Here is a 13,237-nt window from a genome sequence, read left to right on the forward strand (position 1 = left end):
TTTATTTCTTCAATGAATAAAATAAAAGCCGTAAATTTTTTGAAGGGCAGAATAGGTGTGTCAATCCAATGTAACTGAGTTTTGAACCTCATATTTATAATACGATTGACGGGGGGATTATTATTTCGATATGCGTTATTATTTTTTTAAACTTATTTTAATCACTATTTCCTTTTCATATTTTTACATTTCCTTCAGATGAGTTTCATTTGTGCTCTTAACATACAAACTTACTGCACTACGTAGGCTATCACACCGGCATTACTTAAGTTGAATAGGCAATTTGTACAGAAAAGAAAATAGCAAGTAGAAACTAGAATTACCTTCCTAAAAACAAATAGACTGGCCTTTTTCTGTCATTACACAGTTTTTTTTTTTCTTAGAGAAGCTTAAAAGCCTACGCTATTTATACCCTAAAGTCTATGTAAACTGGTAAACCTATCATAATAATTAAAACATTAAACCTTACTGTCTCACTATTTTCATAAGCACTTTTTTTTTGTCAAAGGAATCATAATGATGTTGACAAGAGTATTGTTATTTTTACGGACACTACATAATTGTATGCACAAAAATAACGTATACAAGAGCTCGTGGCATGGAGGTTAACGGCTCGACATGAAATATTTGAATTTATCCTAGGATTAGGGAAACTTCGCTACCTTTTTCCTATTCCGAAATCCCAAATGTTCTCTCTAGTGAAATCCCTCGTAATTTGACACTCCAGCAAGCTTTCGTATTACACTACAAACGGTTTTTCTCCTCTTTGGCCCTTACACAATTGTTCCAAAGATTCTTTATATTTAATTACTGTTGTCCGATAAAGTATTCTTGAGGGGTATGTTAATAAGGAAACAGCGAGTTCTCGCCCGGAAAACTTCCTTAAGAAAACTAATCCAATCCCGAGATTATTTCCAGCGGCTCCCAATCAATTCGCCTATAAAAACACAAGGATAAAACGGCGCTCGTCCGACAGTCCGCCCCATGGAGAATCATTACGAAAATACGACAAAATTGTAGACGCTCCGTACAGAGAGAAAGGGTGTTATTTATGAAGGGCACAGGCCGGAGTGTATCTGAGTGGCTCTATTAACTCATCTAATATTTTCTTCTTCAAGTTAATTGTTATGTCGCCTTTAAGAGCAGGTGGCTTGCCCCATTAGGCCGCCGCCGGCGAGTTAATACCGAGAGACGAAACTCGAGACGCACTGTTGGAACTCCGACCCACGGAAATATTTAAACAAATTAAAACTTTTCTTTATTCCATTTCCTGAATAGTGTCCTTTTTGTGATCGGGTTTCCTGATTATTATATTTCGAGGGGAATCTTTAATAGTAAATCAAAAAAAATCGAATGGGAATAACCTAAAAAAGCTTGCCTAAAATTAGTAAATAAATTCGCATCACGTAATTTACTTACCAAACGTCGTGGCCATTTTCATAACAAAATATTTTTCTTACATGAAAAAATTTCGAATCCTTTTCGATAACAATTATGAAATACTCTCGCCAATTATAACTCAAACTCTAAAATAACCCCTAAAGTAATAAGTTTCGAAGTTTTCCGACCATCACGAGACCACGCCGAGCTTCATTTAGGGACGTTTGTCTTGAGGCATTGTTGGCTAACATTGTAAGAGTGCTGATTGACGTGAGGTTGACCATTACTGGACGAATGTTCTCCAACTGTTAAGTAACTGCCCGAACTCAGAAAATAAGATGCATAGTTTCAAAACTTTCCGTTACAACTGACAGTTCCTGTTTCAAATATTAGTTTGGAATGAGCTAAACTGTGAGCGATGACTTCAGACGACAACTTTAAGGAGTTAATTAATTAATTTACTTAACCGGCTAACAATGTTGAAAGAAAATGAATTTGGAGTATATAATTAAAAGAAATACATACACACCTGTACACACTTGGCGACGCACCGTGGAGAATGAGATGAGGACTGCCAACGTGACCTGGAGTGATGTCAAGGAGAAAGCGCAAGACAGGGTAAACTGGAGAGAACTTGTGAGGGCCCTATGTACCAGGGGATTACCCTAGGACTACAACAATGAACAAAAACGAACAACAAATTAAAAGAAAATATAAACGACACTACAATTAAATCATGTATTAGAGGCCAAGCAAACATTTAATTCATCATCGGTCGACGCTATACAAAGTTTCTGTAATGGATTATGATCAAATGTGTTTTTGTGAACGTCACCGAATGTATTTCATCGTTCAATATTTGGTTACAGCCCTCCGTTTTTCGCTTTCATACGTCCCAGTTCGCGTTTTAGATTGTTTTTATGATTTTCCGGTAACCATAAATTTCATATCCGCACGCACGGAGCTCCAACAGTAAATCTATAACGAAGTAAGCATGGACTGTTTCGGAATCACATCGGTTACACGTTGACGGCCGATGAGACGTGCGCACCAACAAACAAACAAACTAGTGTATGCGATCCAACGACAAGCCAGCTGACATTCGTTGATACGACAAATGTTGATTTGATGGGGAATCGTATACTAGTCGATCATTCATATCTACTATAGACATGACCCTATTAAAATACACTTGGTTAATTGTACCACACTTTATGGTTTTCTTAATAAGAAGAAAACTGACGGCACACTAGTGACGTCCTTTATTTGAGTATGTAAGAAAATCTTGTAAAAGTAAATGGGATACCACTACCGTTATCAGGTCTCTCATAATGATGGTCAAATGAGCTACAACTAAATCACTGAAAAAATACCAACAAAAAATATAAGTGGATGTTCTTTAACGTATACGTAGCAAATTACTGCGACAGGTACCTCTGGGGACCTGAGCAGTGTCTCCCCCTAAATGAAATACTTAATAATAGAGACGGCGCTTAGTATAAAAGCGGACACATTAGAGAAAATTGTGCCTTTTGTTACAAGTGAGAGGTTATTGATATCATTCGTGGAATAGGTATTCTTGAAATTTCCAACATCCATTTTATGGATCACCTATGTCCGTGGGGATTTAAACACTTAAATGTACAAAATTTTATTTGCGTTTTCTTGTCTTCGAAGGCTAGGAAATATACGGGCCACATAGCAGCGAGCGGTCCCGGCTACTTTTGCAGTGGCAATACCAGAAACAAAACCAATCATCAACTTTACAAAAATCACTCTCCTCATTTCGTTTAAAGCAAATTATGCGCTCGATAAAGAAAGAAAGAAAGAAAGAAAATCATTTATTCGCTAAGCATAGTGAAAATGAGTTATTACATAAATTAAAAGCAGCGTGTATGCTTTGTCATTATTTGACATGCGAATTTTAGTGCAGTGGAAGATATTATGATATTAAATACAGTACCATTCATTCGTTCATAATTCAACAAATAATTTAAAAAAATCCATTTATTTTCAATGTCGTCCTTAAGATAATAATTTATATGATAGTAATTTATACAAAACCGAGTAAATAAGTTTATTTTATGTATAACATGGAAAACTTCCCGCCCTTTTTATCGCAAATTTTACATTTAATTACGGACAATATCGAATTCTAAGAATAAAGTACTGTATTCTGTGTTTACGGAGCTATCGGTCCTCTGTAAATAATGAACGGAGCTTGTTTTATTCGTTCCATGTGCGAGCTTAACTATAAATTCTTTAGGAGTACATCGTCTCCAATTTCTTCCACTTAGTAGGGGTCGCTGTGAAAAATATTTGAGCGAGAATGGAATTAGTAAAGTTGCCGAGGATCCCGCACGAGAGTGGCACACATCGGCCGAATATTAAAAGGCGAATTAGAGTGGTCACGCTTCGATGTCTTCATAAATGTTCAACTTTCATTTGAGGTCACTTTGTTAACATAGTTCATGGCTTACGTGACTATGGTGTTTTGTTTATTTCATATTTTATATTAAACTAAATCAAAATTGATCATTACGTTTATCAAATTCCGGACATGAACAGAGTTTGGATTCATAATTCTACATATTGTCATTTATTCATCATTGCTATTATCGATAACTAGCAATGGCCAACTTTTCTAGTAATTCAACCTCGTACTTTACTCTCTTAATGTAAAACTAGTAAAATTAATAGCAATTTGTTTGGAATAGTGAAAAGCAGGCTTTACCATCATTATACTTATCTATCTTTACTGCAAATTTATGTTTAAATTCCCAAAATATCTTAAATTCAGTGTACCATCGGTCGTCTCCTTAAATCTCTATTTGACTTTTCAGCAAACTTTTTCCAATGTGACCAAGGTCTCGTTGAATTTGTCTTTCCTTCTCCGACAACTTCTCAGACAACTCTTTCTTCTAACGCTGTTTGTTAAGACTATAGACTGATAGATTTACTACTTATTTATTGCACTACCTTATCGTATTACTTCTGACTCCACTTCTGTTCAATACGAGCAACTATGTCAGGAACTTTCATTTTATTTCTTATTTCCGTATTCCTAATTTTATCTTCAAGCTTACTGCCAACATACTTTTCTCCATCGCCTGTCGACATCTCTCAAGTTTTGTTTTCTATATTTTTTTCTAATATCACCGTATTTTTTAGTAATTTTATTTCAATTAATTTTCGACGTTACCCTCGCAAGTTAATTGATTCTTCGAGCACATAAATAACAATGAGAATAAATTAAATCGATAGGTAATCACACACAAACATTAACTCAAAAGACACCTTGGAGGCTTAACATTGATCACTGAGCCAAAGTTCGGTTTCACGGTAACGTCGCCCCAGGGAGTGACCCCGAGGATCGGTCGCTCTGGCCTTGTCGCACATTGTAGATTGCTAATACGTAAGAAGGTAATGGAGCAAAATAGGCCTCACAAATTGCCCGTAACAATACCGCATTAGGTCACAATCTATGTCGCTGGAATCTATTGTTTTTTATTCAGTAAACCCTTATCGATTCGAACACAACAGACGATATTTTCCGTATGAAGGTAATTACTATTGTGATTGAACTATTTTCTTGACGTGTATTCAATAAATTTGTCAGCGCTTGACGTTAATTGTATTTTAGTTCGATTATATACGTTATGGTTTTATTGTTGTGTCGTGATGTATGCTTTCAAAGCTAAGTGCTTTAAAGATGTATCATTTATTTTTTAATTTTCATTTATTTTAATGCGATAGCTAACTTTACAACTTAGTATTGTTAAATGAATATTTTTCAATATTTTATCAAAATGGAATGAGTATAGAATGAAAAAAAGAGAACGAGATGAATATTTTACGAAAATAAAATAAATCAAACCGTGTTAATATGTAAGGTAATTTTGGTTGGACCAGATCGTAAAATAAAAGTCATTGGTATTCGCCAAGATTTAATTAAATAAAAATTTAAAAATATTTTCAAATTTAAATATACAACTTTAAGATTAGTCTTAATTAGTATACACTTAGGTTTGGCTTTACAATGTTATAATCAAGATTAATTTGTGAACATCCGGTCACAAAATAAGCAGTGATATTCACATTGCCTCCTTGTGTACTTCAGTAGCATTTACCGATATATACATATGTTACATATTAATCAAGAAAATATAGCAATTATCTTCAAATATATATCAAATATAAATAAATTTAAAATTGACTAGAAAATTACAATTTTTCCTCCTCTCCTCCTCAAAAAATCCTCATTCGGTAGAGTTAAAAAAATCAAAAATATAATACAATAAATTGCTGACTTGTTTTACGTACTAGCTCTGCACGTCACTTATATTTTCTATCTCGATACACATTTTATTTTCAAATAAGATATGACCGTGTCCTCGCCACAGAGACAGCTCGACGGGTGCATAATAAAAACAATTCCTTCTCTAACAAATAACCACTAAACAAACGTTTCTGCAGGTACGAATAATTCAGAAAAAGGTCACCTGTTACGGTCTTTCGACATCGATCATCGGGAGTACGATGCGTCGACCTCCCCGCGTAATGTCGCCCTGGGGAACGCCCGACGAGGCGACTCTGAAGCCGAGACAAAACCCACGGGCCCCTCCGTCACGGTGAACTTGCCCGCTTTTGTAAGCCCAGACTTTTTTCAGAGCGGGTTACTTCGTACGGACCCGCGTACCCTTTGGCGCGTTGCGATGATACGCGTCGTATCTGACACGCATCTGAAAACTTAATAAGTCCGAATTCATAATTAAGTCGCATATACAATTACGTACGGGTTCGACGTCACGCGTCGGCATCAACATGAATATTTACGATGCAATTTCGTTCCGTTTCAGATTTATCACTGTTTGTTAGCAAACGGGGAATTTTAAAAACGTTCCTTCGGGACTGAATTTAGGAATGAGTACGCTAAGTCGCGGCACGAGAGACTGGTGACAGCGTATCTCAGCTAGCGCGCATTGTTCGTAACCTAACCGTCGACTTTCCATTTATTTCTCTATGAATACGTTATTACCTGCTCGCCCCCGCTTATCAAAGTTTATTTGCAGCGTGTGGTTTACTCTGTACCGGTGCTTATTCGTTATTACAACGCTGGAGTGTTTTATTGCTGGGGCGGAGCTTAAATCGTGCGCGTCGTCCTTGTAATTCGCTGTTTTTCTCGCGATCATTTCACGATTTAAAGTTTTATTTATGTCTTCCTTCCTTGTTTCAGATCGAGGACGCAATGCTAATGTTTGATAAACAAACCAACAGGCACAGAGGTAAGAAAATTTCATATTTATGTTGAGCACAAACAAAGGTGTTGAAGAACAAAAATAATACAATCAAGAGGAATTTGTTGTATGTTAAATAAAAAAGGCTATATTTAGCTCGACTACATGAATTCTTAAAAAAAGCTCAAATGAATAGGTAGAAAAAATTTGAAGTTTAATAAAAATCGACATAAATAGTAAAGGTATTTGTGAAGAAAACTATTTTTTATATTCCACGCTTACTCCACATTAAATTATAAGGCGTTTTCATTCTTTTGGAATACAAAAGTCCATCCAAAAACCTCTATTCGTAACAACAGGTCCACTTAATTAAAATTAGATGATGACCGAGCTTTTCTCGGGTTTTTTTTTGATAACGTCAAATTTTCGGAATATAAATCGTAGCTAGATCGATTTATCGCCCTCGAAATCTTCTGTATACTAAATTTTATGAAAATCGTTGGAGCCGTTTCCAAGATTCAGATTATATATACAAGAATTGCTCGTTTAAAGGTATACGATTACTTTTACGGTTTAATTTGCGGTAGGCGACTACTTGGCTGTGTCCCTGGCTTTGCTGGGGTTCATGAGCGACGGCAACCATTCACCATCAAGTCGTATGTTCGTTTGTCTACAATGACGAAAAGAAATTTGGTTTTTATTTCTCATAATATTTTATTATTTCCGACCTTTCGAGTTCCATATAGTTTTCGTCGTCACGGACGATAAAAATGACGATTGACGATAATAAATGCAAAATCAAACCATAAAACTAGTTTTAATTATGTCTTCGACTCGCAAAACTGAAGAAAATACTAATTCGATCAAATGTTTAAAATTTAATAATTTATAAATTAAGGGCAAACTCAAGCAACAGACTTTCACTATAATATTCTTTTGGTTTCATAATAAAAATAAACTAGCATTAAAAACCATTCGACAAATTTTGCCATTAATAAAATTTATGATAGAAAAAATAACAGGAAACGAAAGCTTGCATACTAAAGACGGAATCATATCATTTTCGTATACGTCTCGCCTCATTTCTTTGCGTCTTCGCCACAAAGTCGTTTCTAGTTAACCAGTGACGGATAAATACGAGAACGCTTCGACCCCTCTATGAAAGATGACCAGATTAAAGAACACCATGCTACAAGCCTACCGAGGTTTTTCTAGGACTGGTCTCTTCGTAATGGTGGGGGGAGGGGAGTTCAATCTATGGTGGACATTGTGAGATTGTGTAGAAATACTGCTTCGAGGTGGCGTCGTCACTAAACAGGCACACCGTTTTCGGTATTGTGCTCCCTCCCCATGTTACGACTATTCCCTGCTAATAAATAACAAATCGACGCCCGAATAAAATATACAGTTTCCTTGTGGAGATTTCGTATTATTGTAAGAACGAAACCGTAGTTTCGCACGAATTCTGCCTCTTTCAATCTACACGGTTGTTTTGTTTCATTTTGTTCGGTAACGCAAAGTGTAAATTACGATAAACAAAGAATAAACTAAGCAACGGGATGTCTTGTAATCAGTTACTTTCTTAACGCGTGGGACGTTTACTAAAAATCCAAGAATTCTATCAAGGGTCATCTTTTGCTGGGAATTATATCTATCTTTACAGTAGTTACAGCAGATACAGTGTGAATTTTGCTCGTGTAATCCCTATTACACAAAAACACGTTGACCCAAATATTCAGGCTCGGCGAAACATCGTTGCGCCGTCATTTATGCAAGTTCGCAAAAACGAATCCCGCTTACTTGGAGCCGAGGGAAAAACGGACTTTTCTTGTCGCTCTAAGACATAAAACAATTTATCTGCGTGACTCACAACTTAAAACTTTTACGCCTTTTACGTGTCATTCCATTGCCAATGATTTGATTTAATGAACAGAAAAATATTTCTGGCATTCTTCTGGTATATCCTTAGTAATGGACACCCCAAAATAATATTCCAATATAAGTGTATTCCTTAGATCTCCCCAAATGCCACTGTCGGATTATTATACTGGAGAGTAATCAGTTGGGTCGGGTTATTTTGGCAACAAATGTAAAAAAATATTTGCTGTTTACGTGTATCAAACTCTGGCAAGAAGCAACCCAAACGGGTATTCAAACTGAATATGAATGCAAACTGCCCCGGCAAACGCGCGAAATGGCGAAAATCAAATTAGGTATGGCGTGAATACTTCACGGCGACGCCGGGAAAAAAATTGAAATCAAATATTCATTGACTTTCAACCGGATAAAGCCGGCCTACAGCCATTTCAATACATTTTATTATCTATTTTGCGTAGTGCGGCCCCGATACGACGCCTTAACCCTACTCTCATTCGCATAATTCGTTTATTAGTAACAACTTTTCTAAAATAGATTTCGTACTTGGTACTCGGCAGAAATCGAAATTCACAAAATCGCGTCCAAAAGTTTACTCATTCCAAAATCGCTATTCGATGGCGTTGTGTGAGTTAAAGTTTCGTGAGGTTTATTTTAGGCCCGTGGTACAGGATAAGATGAGGTTCTCTGAATTTGACCTTTGGGATAAAAAGGGGTTGAAGTTTTAGTGATTCAATTCGGAATATATCTCTTGTACCAGAGTACATCAAGCTTGAAATGAGGTTCAACTTTTACGGGAAGCAATATCAGTCACACGATTTGAAAAACTTATGTTTTTATGCACCTACCCACTCGTATATTTTATTCTGCTATTTATAATTATATGAAACCTGGTGATATATGAAAGCTCTTGGATTTGCGAAAAAAAACCTTTTAGCCTTTTCAGTACATTAAAAATGTCCAAATAATGTTTTTAATTGCACCCTTTACTTTTTATTTATGACGTTTCCGCAGAAAAAATAATTAACGGTGTCCATTCACAAAGGCTTTACCACTGGCCCATTCAAAAATTAATCTAAACAAAACAACGTTCAGGAGAGCTATCATTTAACATTCAGATATTATCGGTGGTCTATAAAAATGTTTGGGATTCATCTTGTCGAGAAAAATGCTTTATACGTATATTGTATAGCCGTGTTATACAATATAGCAAGATATTTTTCAATTGACATTTTAATAGCTATCATACGTCGACATTCAAGCTCTATGGTGGAAACGTTGTTGTGCAAAAGGAAAATACGAAGTGAGACAGGAGTTCATAAATATTAAAGAAAAAAACTAGCGCAACCAATCTCTGCGGGTTGGATTCCATTTGGTCGCACAAGCCGCCTCACGCGCCTACGGGACGCGTTTCTCCGTCTGCTAGCGTGAAAATTTCACCTCTCACTTTGCATAAGAGTAGTGTAATCCGTATTTCATTTGGGGAATTTTCTGGCGTTACACATAAAGACTATCGCCTGAATCATAAATGGCGATCGTTTACGCCGAGTGTCGTAAAATTTTTACTCAAAAACGGACGAGTATCAGGATCCTTCAAGTAAATGTTTTCACGTATTTTAAGACGTTTATTCGTTATAATACTGTAGAATAGGGATCGCAGCGCATAAAATAAAACTTCCACTGTTCCAAAATCTTCAGTTATAATAATAATTAATAATTAACACTTTTATTACGTCTTACTCGTTTTTCAACCGTCCTCGCCATCTTCCAATTCTCTGTCATTCTGTCTGTCATTCTCTTCTCTCTTTCTTTCCGTTTTCTCTCATTCACTTCTTAACGCTCCGTTTCACACTCTTTTCATACGTTCCGTTCTTACCAATCCTACAATAATGTAGATAAAGTAAGAAAAATTCGTACATTCATAACGAATTTTTGAAAATGTTTTGTAACCTGGATGCAACTACCGTTATAATCCCAGTAGAGCTCACATTGATTTCTGTATTGAGCGCTTATCTGTATTCAATTCACTTCCCAAAACACTTCAATTTCGCTATTTTTATACAAGTCGAGACAATTCTAATACGAGCAAAGCTTCTGGAGTGGAGCTCTCAAACTGTGCGAACGATGTTACAAGTTTACTCCGCACGTCGGTACAAAGAATGTTGACCTTAATGCGATGTGCATAAGGAGGCGTTTAAGAGAAGCAGGAGATTGTAGCGCAAGTGCTAAGTGGCTGCACGTGGCTTCCTCCCCCGGGAGATACGGGAATACACCGGGCTTAGATGCATCTTGCGGGAAACCAGCAGCTCCTGTTAATATTACGTGTATTACAATTAATTCAGTTTAAAACAAACTTGAGACTACACGCCGCGCGTTTAATATGAGCAGGATTCCATAGCTTTCAACTTACTTTAAGTATCTTGTTCAGCCCGAATGCGAAATAGTTTTCCTATTACTATTACTAACGTATTCCTATTGCTATCACAGTTGGCTATTTACATGAGTAGGCTTATTACAAACCGGGAGAAGTGGCGATTAATTGTGAGCGGTATGGCATAATATATCCACAGCAACTATACTGACTGATGACACCACCAAAGTTATACGACAAAGAGCCCATTACTATCAGTTGTACATTTTTATTACTATTACTTTTATGACTATTCTTACTGGTGGTAGGACCTCTTGTGAATCCGCATGGGTAGGTACCACCGCCCCGCCTATTTCTGCCGTGAAGCTGTAATGCGTTTCGGTTTGAAGGGTGCGGCATCCTTTGTAATTATACTGAGACCTTGAACTTATATCTCAAGGTGTGTGGCACATTTACGTTGTAGATGTCTATGGGCTCCAGTAACCACTTAACACGAGGTGGGCTGTGAGCTCGTCCACACATCTAAGCACAAAAAAAAAATTACTAATAAATTACTTGCACAAATGATTAATTTCGTTTATTCATTGCGTTCTATCACAACAATGATAATATCCCAACCTTGAAGTGATCACAGTCCTAATGTTTTACAAGTCCTTGACATTTTATTTTCGAGACAAGAACGTCCTCCGTTTTGATCTAACGCTATTTCCATTTATCTAAAGCCACGAGACAGACTAAAGCTCTCGTACCTATCGTCTCAAGACGTGATTACAGTTTTAGAACTACAAACAGAGGCGCCCAAATTGAAATGTCGATATTCAGCGACGGCTCTGAGTTGTTGTTTCTCTTGGGAGTAGCGGTTGCATCCACGGCGATGCATCAATACTGGAGTATGCTGTCAGCTTTGAGAAACAAAATAATTTAAAATGGAATAAAAAATACTAGGTTCATAATCTAAGACTAAAGATGACTGTGACGGTGTCAAATTTTTAAGCATAGGCAGTATGCCATTTTCACTCTTTTCTGTAACTAGTTGTCGCGCTCATAAAAAAAATTGGAAGCGGTATTTTTTTTTGTACTTCAATGTTTACCGGTTTTATATAATATTCATGCTATCGCTATCGTTTTGAAATTGGGTAAAATAGTAACTAAAACTGAAATTAAAATTAGCAGCTTGATTTGAGATTAAAGCGACATAGAACCTTTTTTTCGGGAAGGTGTAGGTGAACCTGGTGTGAGGTTTCTGCGTCTATGGGGCTCGCAGGATAAGTGGGTCTTGACGATCTACATATGTGAGAAGCAGACCACGGGTCCAAGGATGTTATTAGATACCTACCCACAAAACGACTCCCTTTGCACTCTCTGACCCGAGGTTCGGTCTCCGCCCGGGCAAAGTAGGGTGTCCCCGCCGTCATCGCTGGGACTCTCAACCGACGGGTCGTCGCAGCGATAGTCGAAGACTTTGTGTCGACCGTCTTAGTCCGGTAGCCTATTAGGCCACCTTAGGTGGTGCATACAAACAAATTGGAGTTAACTTTTACGTTGCCGAGAACGTTAAAAACTCGCACTAAGCAATAACAGCTTTCCTACCCCTCTAACTTAAACGCATGAATGTCTTACGGTAAAATAGTAAAATATAGTCTTGTGGTCTCGCAACACGCCCTACAACTAATAATGCAAATATCAAAATTATGGTTAATAATTTAATGAATTAACCAGCGAACGGTGTGCTCCAATATTAATTAATCCGTTAAATTAACACCAAAAACTACACCGCTATTTGATAATCTCATACCCGACGTACTAAAATATTAACGAAACTGTACCGATGGGGAAAACGTCTTGCAATAACAGCATTTGCGCGTTAGTACGAGAACCAAAATCCCTTTGGGATAACGCCCGGGAAGTGGTAAGCATAGAAAATGCCCTATATTTTAGAACGTCTTTGTTTACTCGCTTTATTTATTATTTTGTTTACCGTTTACGATGCTTCGTATCCACAGGTGGTAAAGTCTTGCCTCTTATGCTAAACTCGAAATAAGAATTTCGCTTGTATCATTATACTTCCCGGTAATAGAACGTTTTATGAGAAACCTTATGGTTTTCGTTTACTTTTACTAAGACCGTGTAATAAAATAATGTAAATATACTGAAATCGAAACAGATAATTTAGTAATGATAAATCTAATTGTTACGATTCTGATAGATAGGGAATTTCGCGAATTAAATTTTGAGATTAAAATTTCGAATTTCGAGAAATCACATCTCACTAAACGCTGTGACCACGATAACTATAAATACTCAAAGAGTCTGTATATGATGTCAGAAGTACGTTTGTCGTGTCTTTTAATCCAAAAACTATTAAGCTGTTGGT

General features: G+C 36.7%; 1 protein-coding gene across 9 annotated transcripts in view; it reads left to right on the top strand.

Moving 5' to 3' along the window:
* The window catches only part of LOC101742820 (RNA-binding protein Musashi homolog Rbp6), a 557,845-nt gene that overhangs the window by 423,010 nt on the left and 121,598 nt on the right, over positions 1-13,237 (top strand). For all 9 annotated transcript variants that reach the window (XM_012697538.4, XM_004923172.5, XM_012697537.4 and 6 more), the window contains one exon: positions 6,617-6,665. In XM_012697538.4, coding sequence (XP_012552992.1) covers positions 6,617-6,665 — 49 coding nt within the window. The remainder of the gene's footprint in view (positions 1-6,616; positions 6,666-13,237) is intronic.

Source organism: Bombyx mori, chromosome 10 (genome assembly GCF_030269925.1).
Source record: "Bombyx mori chromosome 10, ASM3026992v2".
NCBI lineage: Eukaryota > Metazoa > Arthropoda > Insecta > Lepidoptera > Bombycidae > Bombyx > Bombyx mori.